The sequence below is a fragment of the Gossypium raimondii genome, chromosome 2 (assembly GCF_025698545.1).
Source record: "Gossypium raimondii isolate GPD5lz chromosome 2, ASM2569854v1, whole genome shotgun sequence".
Taxonomy (NCBI): Eukaryota; Viridiplantae; Streptophyta; class Magnoliopsida; order Malvales; family Malvaceae; genus Gossypium; species Gossypium raimondii.
In genome coordinates, this window is record NC_068566.1 from 5,613,595 (window position 1) to 5,636,719 (window position 23,125).

Sequence of the window (23,125 nt, forward strand, 5' to 3'; positions counted from 1 at the left end):
GATCAGAAAATCCTCATGGGCGTCCTGAGCAAGCGAAATCCGAAGAATATGATCAGCATTCGACTGCATGAAGGTATCTAATCCCTGCTTCTAATTTCAATCATTAGAATCATTTAACTCCGACACCATTAAATTATGCAAAATTTGACTATTACTAGACACTCTAAAATTTGCATTACCAGGAATCCATGCATCGTCAAATACAGAGATTTTATTCCCCAAACCCACACGCCAACATAATCCCTCCTTCCAAACCCCTTTAGCCGCCCAAAATACTTTTCCACGTGAATGACAGATTTTTCCCTAATTGAGCATCCATAAAATTAGATCTTAGGAAATATTTAGCTTTCAACACCCGAGTAATAAGTGAACCCATCCCTCCATCCTCCTTTAACTTACACATATACCTTCATTCACACTAATGAATCCCATACTTCCCTTGTCATTTTTGCCACCAATATTTCACTATAATGCTTTCAATTTCACCACAAAAAGGCTTAGGCAATAAGAAACACGACATTGCATAAGTGGGAGTTGCTTGCACCATAAATTTAATAAAGATTTCCTTTCCCCCTTGTGACAAGAGCCTTGTAATCCAATTCTCGATTCTCACCTTATCCTTTAGACTTTGGAAAGATGCTTTTCTATTTCTACCCACCATATTCAACAACCCCAAATACTTCTCAATATTGCTTGAAAAACACACTTTCATCAAATTTGAAACCCGATTCTTCTCCCTCTCAGGCACATTTGAGCTAAAGAAAATTGATGATTTACTGAAGTTCACACTCTAGCCAAAACAAATTTCATATTCCTTAAAAGTATCTTTCAATAAGAGAGCATCTCTAGTTGTTGCCTCCTAAAAACGATACCACCATCATTTGCAAACAAAAGATGTGAGATTCTAGGCCCTGCTCTACAAGCATGTACCCCTTTCAAAAGCCTCCATTCCATAGCCAGCCTCATCAAGGCTGAAAGTCCTTCACTGCAAATGAGAAATCAAAAAGGACTAAGAGGGTCCCCTTGACGAAGGCCAAAAACGTCTTCCCATGCAACCATTCACCATTACCGAATAAGAATTCGAATAAATACACCTTAAAATGAGCCGTACCCAATCAGCAGCAAAACCCATCTTTAACATTATAGCTTCTAAAAAAACCCATTCAACCCTGTCATAAGCTTTACTCATATCTAACTTAATTGCCATATAGCCCTTCTTACTAGCACACTTTTGGGAAAAAGTGTGCAGCAATTCATAAACAAGTAAGGCATTATCAAAGATCATTCTCTCCGGTACAAAAATGCTTTGAGCACAATCGACAGAGTTCCCAACAACACTCTGAAGTCTATTTGCTAAAACTTTTGCCACAAGTTTACATAAAACAGTACACAGGCTAATGGGTCTAAAATTTGTTAAGTTTTTGGGATTTTGGGTTTTAGGAATAAGAACAATCTCAGTAACATTTGCAAATTCAATATCATTACCTTTATTAATAACACCCAAACAGTAAGCAAGAACATCCTTCTTAATGATATGCTAGTACTTCTGGGAAAAACATAGTTGGGAAACCGTTAAACTCCGGAGCTTTTGTGGGCCCCTTTTCTTTCAAAGTTGTGTAAACATCCCCTTCCGTGAACTTTGCGAAAAGGAAGAGATTTTTCTCTTGAGAGATGCTTGTAGTAATCCCTGATAAAATATGCGATAGATCCCCAATCCCATTCGAAGAAAATAGATTTTGAAAATAATTCATAGCAAGCTCCCCAATCTCATCCTCCGTGCTTGCTAACGTACCATTTTCAAACTCCAAACTTCCAATGGTATTTTTCTTTTTTTGAAATGAAATGTATCAATGGAAAAAAGTAGTGTTTTTACCACCCAAACAAAGCCAATTAGCTCTCGCTCGCTATTCCCAAAAAGCTTCATCCTTATCAAGTTCAAAGTTCAATTGATTTTTGACATCAATGAGTGCCGCCAAATTATCATTATCATGATCTTTAGCCATAAGATCATCCAATTTTTTAGAAAGGGCATACTTCAATTTGTTACGATTCTCCTTCATCCTCTTCTCCCAATTAATCAAACCTGTACTCAGATCTTTTAATTTTTCAAAGATAAAACCTCTGGCCGAATTCCCAAGTCTCGTAATTTCTCAACTCAACATTAACATCCTCCTTCCAAGCCAGACATAACACACCCCTTGAACCAGTCACCCTACCTCAATCCCACAATTAAAATCACAACGTTATCTCACCTTCTCAATTCTATTTTCATCAATTTTAGTCTCCATAAAGAAAACCAAACGGGGATAATAAAACTTCACCACTTGTCAAAATCTTCGTACTACCCGTGGACTCCCCAATCCACGAACATTCCAGCATAAGATTTTCATTGCTCCCAATCGGCTTACCAATTGGCAACCGTCGATCCTTCTTGAAAACAAACATCAATCTGCTCCTACGAATCTGACTCTATTTTTAAAACCCTAAGAACATCATAATTTCCTTCTATAATTCTCTATTTTTATTATTATTTCCCCTCTTGAAAGCTTCCTGTCCCACCTCTTTAGGGTCCATTATTCCCACCTTTCACTTTCTTATGCCACTTGGTCCTTGTTGAAACTTTCTTTTTTTAGTTTAGCGACATGTTTCCAACTAGCAATTTTTGTTTTATGACAAAATTCTGCATCTAGATTAATGGGCCTCAACTTTGATTGCATCTTATCTGATTCCCCTTACATATAACTCTTTAGACAACTCCCCTCTCAATGTATCCTCCAAAATTTTAGGGAGTGAAGGAGGCACCAAATCCCTTAAATTTTGCTAATTAATAGTAGTTTCCAAAATTGAAGGATTTTCTACTGTAGTCGTTCGCTCCATCTCCAACGAGACCTCCACCGTTTTATGTTAAGAAAACTCTCTAGTTTGCCTCATTTCCTAAGTCACATCATTTTTCCTCCCCATATAGTTACACTATTGCGGCATTTGTTTCGAAGAGAACCTAAAATGTAAACATTCATTTCTTACGAGCGACAATTCTGCCTTTACCACTATAGAGCAAGAAAATTAATCAACTCCATTCTCTTTATCTTTGGCTGAAATTTCCTCACAATCGTTTACTCTATGCCCCATTTTGCTACTGCTAAAACAAAATATTAGTAGCTTTCTATGCATCAACTTGTGTCTTTAGGTGACAAAAATCTTCTTGTATTTCTAATCGTATCACCCTTGAAAGTCGACCTAATAGCATGCATAAGGTCTTTTTTTATCACATTTAAGCTGGTAAGGACCAATCTTAAACCAAAAAGGAAACCAAACCAAGCAAATGTGATCTCTATTAACATGTTTTGTTAACCTATCAAAAATAATAAGTTGATGTCGAAAAAACCATGGTTTACCCTCTATCATCCCATCCAAATCCTCTTTACTACCAAAAGGAATCAAGAAGAGATTTTGACCTACCACTTTGATTTCAAATTTCCTCATCATAATCCAAATGCTTTTTAATTGCACCCTGAAAATGTCAGGATTATAAGACTTTTTGGTCCAAACAGAACATATTGCGACGAATTTCCAATCGGGACCACTGGTGAACTATTCACTGATAGTTGAACAAGTTTTTCCTTAATAAGGCAAATCTCGTCCTTCATCATACTCCCTTATCAAAGTCACTATTCATGTAACACCCCTAACCTGTATCAGTCGCTAGAACAAGGTTACGGAGCATTACTAGAGTTTTCAAATCAAACGGACATAAATTTTAAAGTTTCTAAATCATGTCAATAAACACATTAAAACCAATTCGAAACATACATATTGTCCCTTAAACGAGCCCTCGAGACCCTAATTACATGTTAGAAACATGCTGAGACTAAATCAGAAACTCAGAAAATTTTTCAAAAAATCATGAAAATTTTCAAAACTGTAGGGCTTACACGGTCGTGTAGACATTCGAAGTAGGGACACACAGCTGTGTCCCAGCCCATGTAACTCATTGACTTGGGTCACATGGCCAAGCCACACGCTCGTGTGCTAGGCCGTGTACCCTTCGAAATAACCCCATACGCCCATGTGCCAAGCTGTGTGTTAGGCCGTGTAACAGCCTGACTTGCAACCCTTCAAAAGCTACAGAGGACACATGGCCATGTCACTTGGCCATGTGTCACATACGGCTGAGACACACGCCTGTGTCTCTGCCCGTGCAGACAAAAATAGGCCATTTTACAAGCCATTTTTCTCATCCAAATTGGCATGTACCTATAACCGAAATGCACATATGCACATACCTTAATAAGACACCAAAACCAAGCATAAACAAGTCATATACGTATTGTATAACATCATACAACCAATATTTCCTTAGGCACCTCAAAGGGAAATATATAAACATGTTTAACCATGTATTCAAGTTGGCCAAAATGACTATCTAACTTTCAACTAAACTTGCATAAATTCAAACCATTGAATTAACTTACCAAAGCCTATCAAATGGTACAAAATATGCCATTCATTCACTAACATCAATAGACATTTATATACCTTTCATAACAAGATACCAAACCATAACATGTTATAAGGCTTATACAATATGCATATTTATCTATCACAATTCAAACATATTAAGTCAAACATCGACCATAATAAGGTTAATATTTACATGCCATAAACTAAAGCTCATATCAACATCAAAATGCTAAGTCACAGGCCAAACCAGATGATTATTCCAACAACTCATGGCCAACATTAGTCAAAATACCTATACATGCCATTATAACCAAAATTAAACATCCACAAGTACCGAAAGAGCCGATAGATAGTTTGATAGATCTCCGACGAATTTCCAATCCGAATGAGCTTCCAACAACTACAAAACACAGAAAAATTAACACAAAGTAAGCATGTCAGGCTTAGTAAGTTCGTAACATATATAGTCTAACCTTGCCAATACAATATACAACCACAAAGCATGTAAACCTAATCCAATGTGAGAATAACTAATTCAAAAACTTATATATGTACTTTCATACTCTTAACTTTCACAAGGTACACATTACTTACCTTTTATCAAACTAATGTAATTTACATTAAAAGCTCTTACCGAAGTTCACACGAGGTAATAATACGATGATTGACCCATCCCTTTTCGTAATTCGATAACCGAAGTTATCCCTTTTTGTAGTTCGACAGCCAAATTATCCCTTTTCATTGTTTGACGGTCATCACCATCCCTTTTCATAATTTGATAGCCAAAGCTATCCCTTTTCATAGTTCGATAGCCAAAACCATCCCTTTTCATAGTTCGATGATCGTCACCATCCTTTTTCATAATCGATAGTCGAAGCTATCCCTTTTCGATTTGTCAATGATCGACGTTATGCCGTTAGATTTTTCTGTCAACACTCAATTTAATATTATACAATAATAGCCTTCAATTCGTAAAATAAAAACAAAACTTAAACGTACGAACTGACCTCAACGAAAAACGTAGAAAAAATGAAGTCGACTAATCCGAAGCTTTTTACTTGCCTCGATCTAAAGTCGTACATGGTTTATCTTGATCTAAATGAATAAATTCAGCTCAATTCAATAATCATTCTATTCAATTTAACTCAAATTCATATTTTAGCAAAATTACAATTTTACCCTATACTTTTGATTTCTTTATAAATTAGTCTTTAGGCTCGTAAAATGAAATTCATGCAATTTCATCCCTACCCAAGCCTAGTCGAATATCATACAAGCTTATAGTAGCCCACACATTTCATTAATTCATAAATTACACAATGAATATTTTATATTTTTCAATTTAACCCCTAATTGACAAATTTATCAAAAATCACTTAACGAAAGTTATTTATCTAACAATAAGGATTCATTTTCTTCCATTAAACATCACAAGAAACTAAAATTCATTCATGGTAAAACCCTAGACATTCAAAATTTTTTCAAATTAGTCCATGAGCTAGCTAGATTAAGCTACAACGACTCCAAAAACATAGAAATCATTAAAAACGGGACAAAAACGACTTACATGCAAGCTAGAATGCCATGGCCGAACCTAGTATGCTTCCATGGTGTTTTTATTCTTTGATTTTCGGTGGTGAAGATGGAAGAAATATGATTTCTTTCTTTTCTTTATCTTATTTTAATTACTTAATTACTAATTCACTTAATTAACCTTGATATATAACCTTTAAAATCAACTAATAAATGTCCATATTTGTCCACTCAACATGTCAATGGTTTAATTACAACATTAACCCTCTAAACATTTAATTTCATAGCTTTTAAATTTCTTTAGCTTATAGAACTCTAGTTTTGCACCTTTTACAATTTAGTCCTTTTTATCGAATTAAGCATGCAAACGGTAAAATTTCTTAACGAAATTTTTATAATATATCACTAACATGTTGTAGACATTAAAATAATAATAAAATATATATTTTGACATCAAATTTGTGGTCCCAAAACTATTATTTTAATTTCATTGAAAACGGGCTGTTACAACTCACCCTCAACCTAGCCATAGTTACGAATTGTTTCTCTGAATCACTAGACGAATTTTTTTTATCCAATAGACGAAGATACTTAAATATGCATATATATTTAAAAATAATGTACAATAGATAATAAAATGTATGACTTAAAATTAATTAATAATATATGAAATATATATACGGTATTAATATTAAAAATATAGATTATGTTGTTTATGAGTTAGTGTCGAGTTAACTTGTGATGTCAATTCAATACATTATTAATATATTCAATTGATGGATGTAATAAAGTACGCATAATAAAATTAAAATTATTCAAATAAAGCTCAAATTCTACAATATGTATTATTTTTATTGGTTTTAAATAAAAAGATTAAAGTACCATAAAATAATATAACTTATTTTAATTACGAAAGGGCATTTCCATAGTTTTCATAATCGAGTTGGTGACTCAGTTGAGGGTGACACAATTTAGTTAAGAACTTAAATAATAATATAAATATATATTAAAATTAGACCGATCAGATTGGGCTTTTGTCCAAGCCCATTTTTTTAGCTTCATATTTTTCTTCAAACATTTCCATATTTCAAGTGGATCTTCAAACTTGGATGAGTCTCTCAATCCTTAGATAGATTTACTTACAAGATGACAATGGACAATATAGATTTAGATATTTACAAATTAACCTTTACATATTTGTTATCCAAATTTGTCACTTTTCATTATCCATTTTACATTTTAAAAGTTGTAGTTTTAAAAAAAATTACAAGGAATGGATAATCAATGTTTTAGATTCTTGTAAAAAAATTATAAAATCTTATATACTAACTAAATGTAGCACTCTTATCCTGTATCCGACGCCAGAACAGGGTTACAAAGCATTACCAGACTTATAGATCAAACAATCATACATTTCATATTCATTTCTCATTCAAACCAAAAACCATTCAAATTCATTCATATAGTCCTTAATATGAGCCCTCGAGGCCCCAAATAGACATTAAAAATAGTTTGGCACTAAATCGAGTACTCAAGAAAATTTTCAAAAAACATGTAAAATTTTCAAAGGTATAGGGGATACACGCCCGTGTCTCAGGCCATGTGGGCATTCGAAATGGGGTCACACACCTGTGTCATTGCCCGTGTCCAAACTAGTGAGCATATTGACTTGGGTCACACGACCAGACCACACGCCCGTGTGTCAAGCCGTGTATCCTTCGAAATGGCCTCACATGCCCATGTGCCAGGTCGTATGCTAGGCCATGTGAAAATTAGAGGGTTTACTGACTTGTGCCACACAGCCAAGCCACACGCCTGTGTGCTAGGTCGTGTGAAGCTATTGACTTGTTTTCTAAAGAAGTTATAGGGGACACACGGTCATGTCACATGGTTGTGTGTCACACACTCGTGTCTCTGCCTGTGTGGACAAAAATAGACCATTTTCCAAGCCATATTTCTCACCCAAATTGGTACCAACCTAAGCTAAACAATTTACATACAACCATGGCATAATTAGACATTGAAAACTAACTAATATCAAGCTTATAACATGTAATATCCACACATACAACATGATGTCCATAAGCACCTCAATTGACCACTTATAATCATGCAAACTATGTATCTCAAACATACCTAAATGGTCAACCACCTACATGCCTCATTGTGCCTAAACTTTAACATGTATGCCACTTATCAATCTTAACCATTTGGTACCCGAAATACCAATTCACAACCAAGGCATTCACATGGCAACCATACATCACATACAATAAGACTATTTACAAATTTACATAACAAAATATACCAATTTCAAGCCAAATCAAATGGCTAAATACATGACAAAATACATAGGCTACCATTAACCAACAAGACCTATACATGCCATTAAACCCAAAATATATATAGTCAACAAGACCTATACATTCCAATCCGAGCGAGCTTCCGAAACACTATAAAACACAGAAAAATAAACGGATTATGTAATTAAGCTTAGTAAGTTCGTATAACACAAAATTTAACTTACCATTTATCCACAATTCAGGTAAGTAACTCAAAGCATAACACAATTTAATTTGGCCAAAGCCTAACACATGATCATTAACCAAGTTAGCTATGTATTCATATAAAAACCGATAATCATGTATAAATTCATCAATTATATGAATTCCATGTACATGTAACATCTATATCGTGTATCTGTATATCATAAAAACCATTTCCATGTAAATACTTGTACTAGTTTGTATCGAACTCAAATAAACTCGTAACAGAATTGTGCCCGTTGAACCACTTAGAATATCATTAGATATGCGGGTAGTACACACGAGGTGTACTGAACTATAATCCGTCAATTCTTGTACACGTGTACTCATATGAGCTATAAACGGTAAGCTCATACGAGCTGAGTATCGGTAAGCTCATAAGAGTTGGAATCGGTAACCCTAATGACATGTCATTTGTATCCTACGAATTCCTAAGGTTCAAACGGGGCTCGGTATTTTTCGTACCTCATCGGCTATGCACTCGATAATTATACACGATAATTGCACAATTCACATACATATATTTCAATTAAAGCATAAAAATACACAATTTAATTACACGAAGTTACCTCAAACTCGTACGACGAAAAACGATCGTTCAATCCAATACTTTATCGTTTCCCCGATCTAATTTCGTATGTTGTTTTTCTTGATCTATATAATAAAATTTAACCAATTTAATCCTCACTCTATTCAATTAAATCCAAAATTCATGCCATGGAAAAATTACCATTTTGCCTCTATACTTTTAATTTCTTTACAATTTAGTCCCACAATTTCACACATTTACCAAACAATTTACACATTTCTCAATTTAACTCCTAATTGACAATTTCATTAAAAATCACTTAACAAAAGTTGTTCAACTCACAAAAAATATTTATTTTCTTCCATTAAACTTCAAAACCCTAACATATTTATCAATATTAAATCTCAAACTATTCAATAGTTTTCAAATTAGTCCCCTAGTTAGCAAGGTTAAGCTGCAACGATCCCGAAAACATAAAAATCAATAAAAACGGGACAAAACTTCACTTACATGCAAGGGATTCTCTTGGCTGAAATTTTAAGCTTCAAAACTCTCTAGTTTGCTGAAATTTTTGGTGGAAGAAGACTAGGGATGATGACAAATTTTTGTTTTATTTAATTTACTCTTTTATTACCTATTTACCATTTTAACCTTACTTAACTTTAAAAATTTCATGATTACCAAGCCGTGCACATCCACTAACTCAAATAATGGTATCCCATATAAGGACCTCCACTTCAAATTTCTATAGTTATTTAACACTTTTAGTTAATAGAACACAACTTTCGCACTTTACGCGATTTAGTCCTTTTCATCAAATTGAGCATACAAACGGTAAAATTTCTTAACAAAATTTTTATACTAAAATACTATCATTCTGTAAATCTCAAAATAATATTAAAATAAATTTTTTGACCTCAAATTTATGGTCCCGAAACCACTGTTCTGATTTCACTGAAAACGGGCTGTTACACTAAAAATACTTCTATACAAATTCATGTCTTAATAAGACAAACTATTAGCTCAAAAGAAAATAATCCATGCTTAGAGGTCAAAAGACCAATCAATTCGAAGATAAAAATAATGAAAAAAAATTCAAGATGATTAAATTATGGAGGCAACAACACCCAAGAAGAAGGCAAAGAGATATATAGTTTATAAAAAAGACAAAACTTTAGAGAATGTTTGAGTTTCTAAATACAATGATAATAAAGAGATTTCGATAAGTTATGTAATTATAGGAATGTTTTTTTTTAAATAACAAAAGAAGATGAGAATGTTGAATTTAAACTTGATTAGGAATGTAGAATTAAAGAAGATTTTTGAATTAAGAACAAAATAAACTCATAAATACCACATTGAGGAATGATATATAGTTCATTTACCAAAATATATATTAACTTATTCTAAATATGAAATGAACATATAATCTTAATATATACACACAAATTTCGAGTTAAATAATGACTTGAAAAAATTGGAACAAATAAAAAATTATGTATGAAATTATGAGTTATATTCTCTAGATAAATCCTTTGATAGAGTTCGATACAAGGGTCATCTAGAATTTATATTAGATGGATAATGGTTGTTTCAAGGGTCATCGATAGTTGATCTTGAAACTTGGTTTGGGGAGATGTTTGCTTGAGAAATTGATTTTATTTGGATTCATTGATCTTCAAGACTTGCTCTTGAATTAATGAAGTCTATTTCAATACTCTTCAAGACTTTATCTTAATAACAGGGTTCAGAGAGTGTTTGAATTCAAAAGTCTTTGAACCTTGATCTTGGATTGTTGAGACCGTTTCATGGATCCTCTAGACTTGATTTTGACAGCAAATTTGGCCTCTTTTTTATCAGTTGAATATTCTTCTAAACCAATGCGACATTCTTTAGAATTTCTTCAAGTTCTAATTCTAGTTTTGAAAATTTTCTAGATTAGTTAACGTTTGAAATTGTTTAGAACAAATTGGAGGTGACCATTTTTGTACTGTTAATCAATAAAAGATTTCTTTTCAGAGATAAACTTTTCAATTGATGATCCACAAAGATTAAATATTTTTATTTATTATTTATTTCATATTAATTTATCTTTTAATTAAAGAAAATAATTATAACATAGAAGAATTCTTCATTTACATTTAAAATTTAAATATAATTACTATAGACGAGTAAAATATATTATATTAATTATGAGTCAAACGTATTATGTTTATTACATTATTTTTAAGGTAAATTATAAAAATAGTCACTTTTATTTGTCTCAGATTACATTTTAGTCACTTATATTTGAAATGTTACGTTTTAGTCACTTCCGTTATCGTTTTGTTACGAAGTGGTCACTCTACTATTAAGCTTCGTTACCTCCCTAACAGCAGTCCTACGTGGCAGTCCAAATATGTTTTAAACGCAAACTTGGATGTCCTATGTGGCAGTCCAAATTAAATTTATTTAATTAAAAACGTATTTTCGTCCTAGCAACTAAACATCCAAGTTGGCATTTAAAACCCATTTGAACTGCTATGTAGGATTGCCGTTATGGAGGTAACGAAGTTTAACAGTAGAGTGACCATTTTGCAACAAAACGATAACGTAAGTGACTAAAGCGTAATATTTCAAACAAAAATGACTAAAATATAATATGAGGCAAACAAAAGTGACTATTTTTATAATTTACCTTTATTTTTAATTCATTAAACATATCATATTCATATTTTATACAAAATTAAATAACTATATCTAAGTTTTAGGGGATGGAAGAAATATCCTGATACTTTATGTGCTACTTTTGAAAATAATTTCCAATAATTTAGCAGAATGCTTCAAAAGTAAAAAAAGGTAGCACTACCAACTTATTATATTAAAATTTGATTGGCCGGCTCCTGAATATAAACTATAACCCCAAGTGTTCAAATTTCCAAATTATTTTTGTATTTTTTCATAGAGTAAAAATTAATGTTTTATCTAAGTTTGACCACTTCCAATAAACAACCCTTCTTAAACTTTGTGTTTCAGCTAAATGCATTGTTATTAGGATTGGTTTTTGTTGTTTTTCTTTACAAGAAAAATATGTTAGCCTACCAAACACAGGTACCCCAATTGCAATAATTTGATTAGGCAATTAATATTTTAATCTGCCTATTTGCATATAGATGTAATTGTTTATAATTATTTATGTATCATGTACGAGTAACCACAATAATTATTAGATCCCATTGAATCAAATGTAATTAGAACACTTTATTGCATTCTTCGATTCTAAAGAAGAAGGGAGAATTGTGGTAATTACGTGGGTAATTGCAAACAATCATACTCAAATCCAATTACACTATAATTTTTCAAATATGTTTATACATTATTTGAGTTTAAAAATTATTTTATACAATGATAATAGTATTTTAATTTTAGAATGTATATTAAAAATATATATGTTATTTTACTAATTTCATTTAAATAATTTAAAATTTTTATTGCTGAAATATAATTTCGTATACATTTGACTTATTAAAAATTATAGTGTTTATTATAAATTATTTATAGTAAATTTAATTAAATTATGTAGTATATATTATTAATATTTAATTAATGATCAATTGATGATAACAATAGGTATAAGTTTAATGCTAGAGAGAATAACTCAACAAAGATGAAATGCTAAACTAATTAGATAAAATTGTTTAGGACATTTAATTTCTTGTTAATTTTATTAGTAATTATATTGCCAAATATATTTTTGGATTATTGTATTATATACAATGTTTTGATTTTAGGTTTTGTTACTTGTTCACAGAATTTTTCTCACGTATTATTGATAAATTTTAAAATTATATAGTTGTGCAATTACAATTTATACTACTAAATATTACATAGGAAATTAGGATGTAACTACATTCTATTAGTCTAGAGAATTAGAATTCTTGTCATCACAAGAGGGTGTAATTACTACCCTAATAGTTACACTTTTATCTAATTACTTTGTGATTTTCAAATATGCCTTTAAATCTTAAAGAATGAAATATTTCAATGTTCAATTTGATACTGAAATATTTTTAAAATTGATACTTGAGTTTTCTTTATCCAATACAAGTATCTAAGTTTTACTTCAATGTCTAATGTGGTACCTAAGTTTTTCTTTTGTCCCAATCAAGAACGTGTAATGACTTTTAATTCATTAAACATATCATGTCGATATTATAATTTTATACAAAATTAAATAACAATATGTATTATTTTTGGAGACAGAAATAATAAATCTCCTATAATTTAGCAGAATACTTCAAAAGTCAAAAGGTAATACTACCAACTTACTTATATTAAAGTAGGCCGGCTGCTCCATATGGAGAAAAGAAGTCTGAACTATAGCTCAAAGAATTAGAATTTTCAAATTAATTTTTTATTTTTTTCCATTGATTTATTTCATAGACTAGAAATGAATGTTTTATCTAAGTTTTATAATATTAATTTTTTTATAATTATAAATGTTTTTAGAGTTTAAAAGAAGAGTGATATTTAAATAAATATTTTTAATTATAATAATTTCAAATTTCAAATTTAATTCAACTGTCACTACAACTTATTCCAATAATGTTTTAATTGTAATATGCTTGACCGCTTACCATAAATGACTTTTTTTTTAAAAATTTTAATTTTTAAGTCGATACCTATCTGCTATTTTGTTTCTTTCTTTGTTTATAGAAATCTGATTAGAGATCTAGGAAAATAAAATTCAATCATAAAAAGTTTGGTATAAAGACAAAACCCTACTAGATTTTCTAGGAACCCTTCGTGTTTCAGATAATGTCTTGTTATTTGGATTTCTTGATGTTGTTTATGTTTTTCTTTATAAGAAGAAAGGGTAAATTTCATCAAAGGCCACTAAACTATTAGTGTCGAAATCATTTTTATTTTTTTGAAAAAAACAAAAATTAATTGTCGATGGAAATTTGGAATTGCCACCAATCTTTTATTAAGGTGTGATTGGATCACCTAAAACGACTTTGGTCTACGAGTTTTTAGAAAAACGGGTTCGGGAGTCAATTACGTTCGAGGAAGGATTAACACCCTCGTAATGCCCAAAAATTGGTACCAAATTGATTAATTAATGTCTTAACATCGAAAGTTAAAAATGCGATCCTTAATTAAATTAAAGTATTTATTAAGACTCCCTCATTTTGAAACAGAAAACATCACACCCAATACGTTAGGGCACGATATTTTATTTTTTCAAGATGAGTTTGCCCAAAAGATTTGTGTGATAAAATTTAAAAGAATATTCAATTGTTTAATATTTATGACGCAACCGCAACCCAATACGTTAGGGCACAATTTCTCAACATCCCAAACATTGAATATTTCCTTTATTAATATATATATAAATCTTTGTCTCGAGAAATCAATACGTCAGATCCAATGCGTTAGGACACAACATATTAAATTCCCAACAACAAGTTTTTTCATTTTATTTTTTTGATCAAAGAGCAATTCTCGATTGTTAGATTTAACGAAGAAAATCGGAACCCAATATGTTAGGACTCAATTTTCTTGAAAATTCTAAATACGAATATTATCTCTATTTTGAAAAGTTCTATTTTAAATTCGAGTAAAAAGATGACGTAATGTTATATTGTATATATGAATGTCACAATAACAAATACAACAATGGCATATAAATAATATAAACAAATAAATAAACGAAATGAATATATATAAAAATAATCCACGACATGCAAAATATCAAATGAATAAAAAATATAAATGTAAACACAATTAAATAGCGAATGAAGAAAGCAAGCAAAATAAATAAAGAAAAGAAGGTATATAGTATACACATAGAAATTATGAAGATTAAAAATATAAATATGATTCACATATAAAATTTTGGGTTATTAAAACTTATATATATATAAAATACATAATGCATTTATGAAAACCAAAGAAAATATAAATATATGCATATATACATAAATTATAAAATATGTGTTAAAAATATAAGTAGGTAATTAAATATTTTTGAAAATAAATAAAAAACATAGGTATATGCGTATATATATATAAATATAATAGAATAGTCATTAAAATGAATATATATACATGTAAAATATATTAAAATAATTAAATAATATCTACATTATCAAATTTAATTAAATAAAAATATATGTATATATATAAATATGAGAAAAACATTAGTTGAGAGAAAAAAAAGTATGTACATAAGAAAACAATAAATATACATATATATATATAAGTTAAAAAATAATAATTACATAAAAATAATAATTAAATCATTAAAATTAACTAATTTTAAGAAAGATATAAAAAAAAATGACTAAATTGAACTGCAAATAAAAAATCTGGGGTAAATCCGTAAATAAATAAAGCCCAAAGGACTGTATTGAACGCGCGTATAATCATGGAGGGACTGGAAGGGTAATTTTCCCTTTCCCTCTGACGGCGTCGTTCAATAGGGACCAAATTGAAACTTAAAATAAATTAAAAATGAATTTTAAAAAATAAAATAAACTTAATTGCAAAAATATTAAAAGGCGGAGGGGCTAAAAGCGCAATTTACCCCTCCGCTAAAAAACACGCGGATCCTAGGCCGGGTCGGGTCGAATTTGGGTCGGCCTCCCCAAAACGACGCCGTTTTGAGCGTCTGGGGGCTCTCCAAAACGGTACCGTTTTGGTACCTTATAAAAGCCCCTATTCCTCCAAAAAATTAATTTTAAAACATACTTAAAAAAAACAAAATCCTTTCAAAAAAAAACTCTCAGCCTCTCTGTTCTCAAGCGTCCACCCGACCATCGGCCACCGCCACCACCGCCAATCTCGGCCGGCACTGCCAGTATGCGTGGCGAAAAAGGAAAAATGCCTTATTCGATCCCCTTGACTTTACTAAACCCAAATCTGGGTTCAAAGTTTCAAAAAACCTCAGAAAACACAACGAAAAATCACGGAACCTTTCGGTTTCCGACCATCGACCCGAGGAATGGCTCCCTCAATCGTCTTCGCGCCGTTTCAAAATCGAAAACAGGTTGTTCCTTTCTTTTTATTTAATTTATTCGCATGCAAATAAAAAAACAAAATGAATCCAGTCTAACAATAGATAAAAAACTATTAATAGCAACCTTTTGAATTGGTTTATGCCCTTCCCCTTATTTGAACTCTCTGTGTTGCAAAAATAATAGCTTTTTTTTTTTTTTTCGGCCCCTGATTACAATATCTTAATGGCCTTTTTATAGCCAAAATAACAATATCATAAGTAAATCAAATCTGTTTTCTTTGATTCGCAATCTTTTTTTTCTTTCCATATACTGCTATTTCCTTTCTTAATGCGCAGGTACGAAGATCGGGGGAGATTCGGAGGGCGAAGCTTGGCTTGCAGCTCGAGTTCACCCCTGAAACCCTAGGGTTTCCTGAATCTATTTTGGGCCACTGTATTTAGGCCTCTGTAGTTTGGTTTATTTCAGTTTGGGCCATATGGGCCCACTTGTAATCTGGACTGCTTTATTTTCTTCATGTAGGCTGGGTAAAATTTAGGTATTACAATTAGTAAGATACGTTTTAGTCATTTAACTTCAAAAAGTTACAAAATAATCACCGGTCTATTCGAAAAAATTTCATTTAAGTCACTAGACTATTAAAATCATTGTTGTATGTCCTCTCTTCGCACTGCTTGTACAAATCAAAAGCTCTCTGTAACGCCCCAAACTTGGCCTAGACGATATGACCGAATGTGGATGAATTACATTAGTTAACTTTTAAAGAAAACCTAAAAGTTTAATCCTAGCTTTCGAAGTCAAGAATTCTAAAATTAATATTTTTAGCAAAACACTTACATGTTATTTTGGAATTTATACACAAAACTTATTTATTTTACAAAATAGCTCTTAACTTGGTCTCGTTTGAAAACTTTTGATTTCAATTAGTGTTTAGAAAATATAAATAGGACAAACATTAGTTAAAAACTATTTATTCATTTACGAAAAACACTTAAGAAATTACTTAATTTACAATGAAAATTTTCAGAGTTTTAGTTTTGAAAACTAAAATCCATTTTGTTAACTCGTGTGACTTTGCAGTTTTACATTCAGAAATATCAAATATCGATGAATAAAACAAAAACTAAAAAAAATCCCAAAAACATATTACAATCCCAAAAGTCCAAAGTAGATAATTACGAAAACCACCATATTTTAATTAACTAAGAAAACAATCTAAGCTCCCGCACGCCTTCCGGTCCTAAGTCAAAAGATTACCTAAAAAGTCAATGATTAAACAAAGGGGTGAGCTAATAAACTCAGTGTGTAACAATCTGAAACCAAGAACTCAAATAACACAACCAACAATTCACAGAATCGCAGAGAATTTCATAATGATCATTTGAGCAAAACTGAGAATGCGTGCTTATGCCAATGCAATATTTTTTAGAAAACGTAATGCAGGTCTTTTTTCCAGAAAACATCCTACCCAACTCTGCTACACACTAAATAGAGTTCCCCAAAACTTGTCAATCCAATCACACCAACAAAACAATTGTGGTCAATGTCACTAGAGGTTGTAGTTAAAACTGCCAGATCTGTTATATGTAGACAAGCCACTATATTGTAGCCAAGCTGCTAGAACAACATATGTGTGTGGTTGAGCCACCATAAATGCAGACAAGCTGCCAGATAGAAATGTGGATAAGCCACCAGATAATGCATATCATTAAACTGTCAAAACTTCTTTCATGCCATAATATCCCAACCTCATGCAATATGTCATCGCATACATAAACTGAAACAAAATGATAAGCATGTTGAACATGCATTCATATTCTTAACAGAAACCAGTAAGCATGTGATTTCATGCTTCACAGATAGATATATCAAAATTACAAATCACTTTAACAAAAAAAGCCACAATGTCACATGCATGGTCATATAACCAATTCAAAAATACAATTTAACATAATCACACATCATACACACATATATAGACATAGCAAATCAGGACATACCATCAGAACTATCAGTATCAAATCATGCAAATATATTTCACATACCTAAAACACATCATACACAGAAGCATAATAACAAATACCTTGTTTTCAAGCCTTAATTAAGCAATATAGGCCCTATGGAAAGTCTAATTACGAATTTCAGAGTCAAACGAGCCTAGATAAAATTTTCAAAAAGTGGGCCTAATCGGCCAGCTCGTGTAGCCCACACAGCCACACACACACCCGTGTTGCCCACACGACCCAATTAACCCAGACCATGTGACGTCGACAATGAGTTTTTCGACTTTCTATTGTTCGTTGTTTTTACAAGTTCGAGTCATACACTTGTTCATTTTTTTATGTCGACACAACAATAGTAATTCCAGCACCTAAAACGACACCCACAAAGCAAATTAGTGTCATAAACGAGAATCAAACACAAGGAAACAACCTATACTCCCTAAAATTTCCTACCAAACAGTAGGGTACACGGCCCTAACAACCCCAATTAACATCAAATCCATACCCTTAGAGTGGAGTTTCTTCCCAAACACACTTAGTCCATCGAAGAAGTACGCACGTCACGATCCTCGCCTTACAAAACATAAAATTCTTCAAAACCGACCCCTTACCAACAATCAAATAAACTAGCGAAATAAAAGACATCCATAAAATAGGAACCATTGAAACTTACCCGAAGAAGAACAACCGTTAAGCCACACGAAACAATAGAACCTGAAAAATAAAATAGACAGTAGAAGGAGAACGACAAAATAGAAAATGGATAAAAGAAAAATAGTGCCAGAGAATTTCCTTAGCAGTTAAAGTTTTCAGAAAACAAAAATTGAAAGGGAGAAAATGGAAAAAAAATGAGAGAGTGGGAGAGAAGAACGTGAGAACGGATAACTAATCAGATTATCCACAATTTGAATTTGACCCAAACTCATCCACATGGTCTGCATAATGCATGAGAATAAAAATATTTCCACTTTACAAACGCAGATGTTCAAACACAAGACCAAAGCGTAAGCTAAAGCCTTACTACTGAACCTACAAACTCATTATTATCATCAATTAAGCGACAATATTATTTATGCTAGATGATTTAAAGAGAGGGTTAGGACAAAAATAATAAAAATTCAAAGGAAGGATTCAAACCCAGAACCTCACACACACAAGCACAACACCTATCCACTGAACCACATTAATTCACTTGACAAAATTTTCACAATCCTTAAACCAAAAACAAGATGTGTCCACTTTTGGTTTCACCAACCCAATTTCCACTAACCCAGTTTTTGGGATGTGACACTCTCCTTCCCATTCTATTCTACAATTTAGCTTTCTTTTTCATGGAAGAATTTTGAACATCATGGATTTGCTAACCAAAATCCAAACAACTTTCTTTTTCGATATATAACATTGACCATCAGATCGACTTGGATCTAAAGTACGTGCTTCTACTCATCGATGGGCACTAATCCATTGTAACGTTTGTCGAATTGTTGCTTAAAACTCACTAGCTAATTTTTTTTATTAAAAAAGGAACATAGCAACTAAGTAATTTAAAGAAAACTTTCGAATAGTTTCATAACTATTATATAAATTTTTTGAAAATGAATAATCAAAACGTAAACCTATTAATTGTTTAGTGACATTAAGTGTAGTTTAGTCAAGAAGAAAGAATATTAGGCTACCAAACACAGGTAGCCCAACCGCTATAATTTGATTAAGGTAATTAATATTTTAATTGTACCCTTAGAATGTTGTCATGTTATATGTTTTCTGCTTTGGTTAAAATAATAATTTTCATGAAACTAACACGGCTCCACTGGTGTTGACCTTTTAACATTATCCTGCTTTGGTAAATCAAATGCAAGTTTAATTGATATAATAATTAAATTTATATTGGTTTGGTGGGTTGAACCTCTTTAGTAAATAAAATATAAATGGCTGTCTGAAGGGAATATATATATATATATATATATAAAAAAAAAAAAGAGAGCGTTAGGCAGGCGGAAGGCAAAACATATGTTTTCTCGAACAGAATTTGACGACCAGAAAAAGCCACAAAATAAATTTCGGCCAACCTTGATCACGTGGGATCACTATTTTCTTTTACCAATTTTTATTTTAGTGGACACAACAATTATTCCCATTTTTTAGATAAGGACTTTGATTTCGTCGAATACTAAAATATAATTAGCTAAAGAAAATTATAAAATTGTATTCCAATGTCTTAGTTATTTCAGATTTACTTTGTTCTTACAAAACCAATTTAATGACTATCATTTTTTTCCTTAACTCCTTAAATGATTTTTATGAATTCTTAAAATTTATATAATGTATTTAATCCGTTAAACTTCAATATTTTTAATTGTTCAAATGCAACTTTAATGTAACTTGACATATCATGAATTACTCTATGAATAAAGCTCTGTAAATGTAAAAATTTCTATGTTCATCTCTTATTTTTATAGTACTAATTAGTAAATTTAGTTGCAACTAAACGTATAACCGGAGCTGAAAATCAATTTAAAATCTACCCGATTAGATTATAAGTATTTAAAATTTTGATTCGTCTATATCATTCCAGACAAATTTCCTATTAATTTATAAATTTTTTATAGCAACACATAAAACATTTAGTTAATCAGTAAATATAATATTTTTTAACAGAAAAATTAAACCAACGTGAGCCCTCAAATTGGTAAAAAAAAAATAGTAATAAAAGAACCATCCCGCCAAGGACGACGCCTTCATGCCAAAATTGCGTTCAACGTTAGCCTTTTACCAAAACCAAGGCAAGGGGAGCCGAAACCGCGTTTTAATTCTATATATAAATATCCCGCAGCTGTTTTCTTAAACACACTTGACCCCCAATATATATTTTTAACTCTTCTATTCCCCCCCTCTCTCTCTCAAACTCACAAAAGCATGCAAATGAATCTCAATACGACCAAAACAATGCCTTCAACAACATCAACTACATCGGATTTCATGTTCAGGATCAGGCAAAAGCCTTATAAGGTTCATGTTATATCATGTAGGGGAAGAGCTGATAAGTTACGCATGCAAAGAGGGAACACTAATTTTTACCAAGTGCTTTGTCTCGACCCTGTTGAGAATGTAGGTTTGGATGACATAAAGAAGGCTTATAGAAGCTTGGTTCTTCGATACCACCCTGACGTTTGTCCTGCTTCCTCCAAAGATGAATCCACGAAAAGGTTTCTGGAACTCCAAATGGCTTACGAGACACTTTCGGATCCAATTTCTCGTAAACTGTATGATTACGAATTGGGTTTAGTTGGAGCTAAGAATTATTTTATGGAAGAGAGAATATCGAAATTTCCGAGAGATGTTTGGGAAAAACAACTCGACGGATTAAAGAAACGGTCTCATGCTAGGATGCAGAGGAGGTAGAAATTAAAGGTTTTTGCATTAATTTTCTTTTAGAAGAATAAAGTATAGATGCTGGATGTTTAAGTCAGATATTTGTATTAATCATATTGTTAATATACATTAATGTCCATTATTAGTTAATCGACAATTAAGAACCCAATTTTGTGCACTTATTGGTGCCTCAGTATGAGAGTTGAAATTTAACCAACTTAATTTTATATTGAGCAAAGTGGCACTAAGTCACCCAAATTGCTAATTCATGAGCCTCTCCCATAGATTTAATAATCTGAACTTCATTTTATTAGTATTAGAGTAAAGGCTATAAGCTTTATCTGAAAGTTCATACTAGGGGTTGTTTCATGTTAATGTAATTCAGTGGGCAGCATATACCATAATAAATTTCAAATGTTTATCTAATTAAAAGTACCTCATCTGGTACCTTCTAGATTTGGATCAATAATGTTTATCTAGTTAAAAGTAAACCATAATAAATTTCAAATGTAACTCATCTGGTACCTTCTAGATTTGGATCAATAATGTTTATCTAGTTAGGTGTTGGTTTTTTTCTTTTATGGGTATCACTCATATTTGTTGGGTTTAAATATTTCTATAACACACTAGATGACTTTTGTTCAAAGAATTATATATATTTTTACTATACTTTAGATTGTAAATGGGCAAATTAGTCTTTATACATTAGATAAGTGAATAAAAAGCCTCTCTGGTAAAATTGCACGGTTAAATATTTGTTTTGGTGTTTATATATAAGGTATAATAGCATATTTAACTCTTAACCTTTACGTGTTTATTCAATTTGACCCTACATTTTTATTGGGAGTAAATTAATTTTTAAAACTAATAAGGCTAAAGGTCATTTAGTAACAAATTAAAAAAATTAATTAAGCCATTTTAAAATTTAAAATTAATAGAAAATCATAAAATTTTAAAAAATTATTTTTTATTAAAAATAACGATGTCGACCCAACAAAAGAGTAGGGTCAATTTTAAAAAAATCTTGTAACCATTAGATTTTAATGGGTAGGTATTGTTATTTTAACAAAAATTTTAATTTTAGATTTTTGTAAATTTTATGGTTTTAAATAATTTTAAATTTTAAAAGGGTTTAATTGAATTTTTTTAAATTTGTTACTAAGGCCTTTTTACCTGTAGCCTTATTAGTTTCATATTTTTCTATTTTAATTCCAATAAAAGTGTAGGGGTCAAATTGAATAAACGTGTAAAGGTTGAGAGCTAAATTTGTTATTATACCTTATATATAAATACCAAAATTTAACGGAGGGACTATTTTGCTCACTAATCTAATATACATGGACTAATTTGTCTATTTTTCAGTAGAAAGGCTAAAATGCAGTTCAAAGTATAGTACATGGGGTTTTGTGGTACTTTTACCGATGACTTTTTCATTGTTTTTTCTTATTTCACATAAAATCTTGGATTACTGTATTACTTTGTACTTAAGTTTGGGTTCAATGTTTAATTTAATACACATACCAAATGGTATCATGTGGCTCAATGAATGTTTTACAAAACACATGCTCTAGTTAAAAAAAACAAAAGGCATAGGTACTTAATTAGGATACAAAAAAGCTCATGAACCGAATTGAAAAACACATAGGTACTGTAATACCGATTTTTGCCCCGGGTACAAATAAA

The 23,125-nt window shown here is 31.3% G+C and overlaps 1 protein-coding gene across 1 annotated transcript; it reads left to right on the forward strand.

Annotated features, from left to right (window-relative positions):
* The first annotated feature begins 20,907 nt into the window (after positions 1-20,907).
* Positions 20,908-21,711, forward strand: LOC105787851 (chaperone protein dnaJ 20, chloroplastic). The gene has a single exon (XM_012614419.2). The coding sequence runs from the start codon at positions 20,987-20,989 to the stop codon at positions 21,470-21,472; it is 486 nt and encodes a 161-aa protein (XP_012469873.1). The 5' UTR covers positions 20,908-20,986; the 3' UTR covers positions 21,473-21,711.
* Positions 21,712-23,125: the final 1,414 nt, after the last annotated feature.

Bases quoted from the DNA above. Each gene is read 5' to 3' on its own strand.
- LOC105787851 (XM_012614419.2), top strand. From the start codon at position 20,987: ATGCAAATGAATCTCAATACGACCAAAACAATGCCTTCAACAACATCA.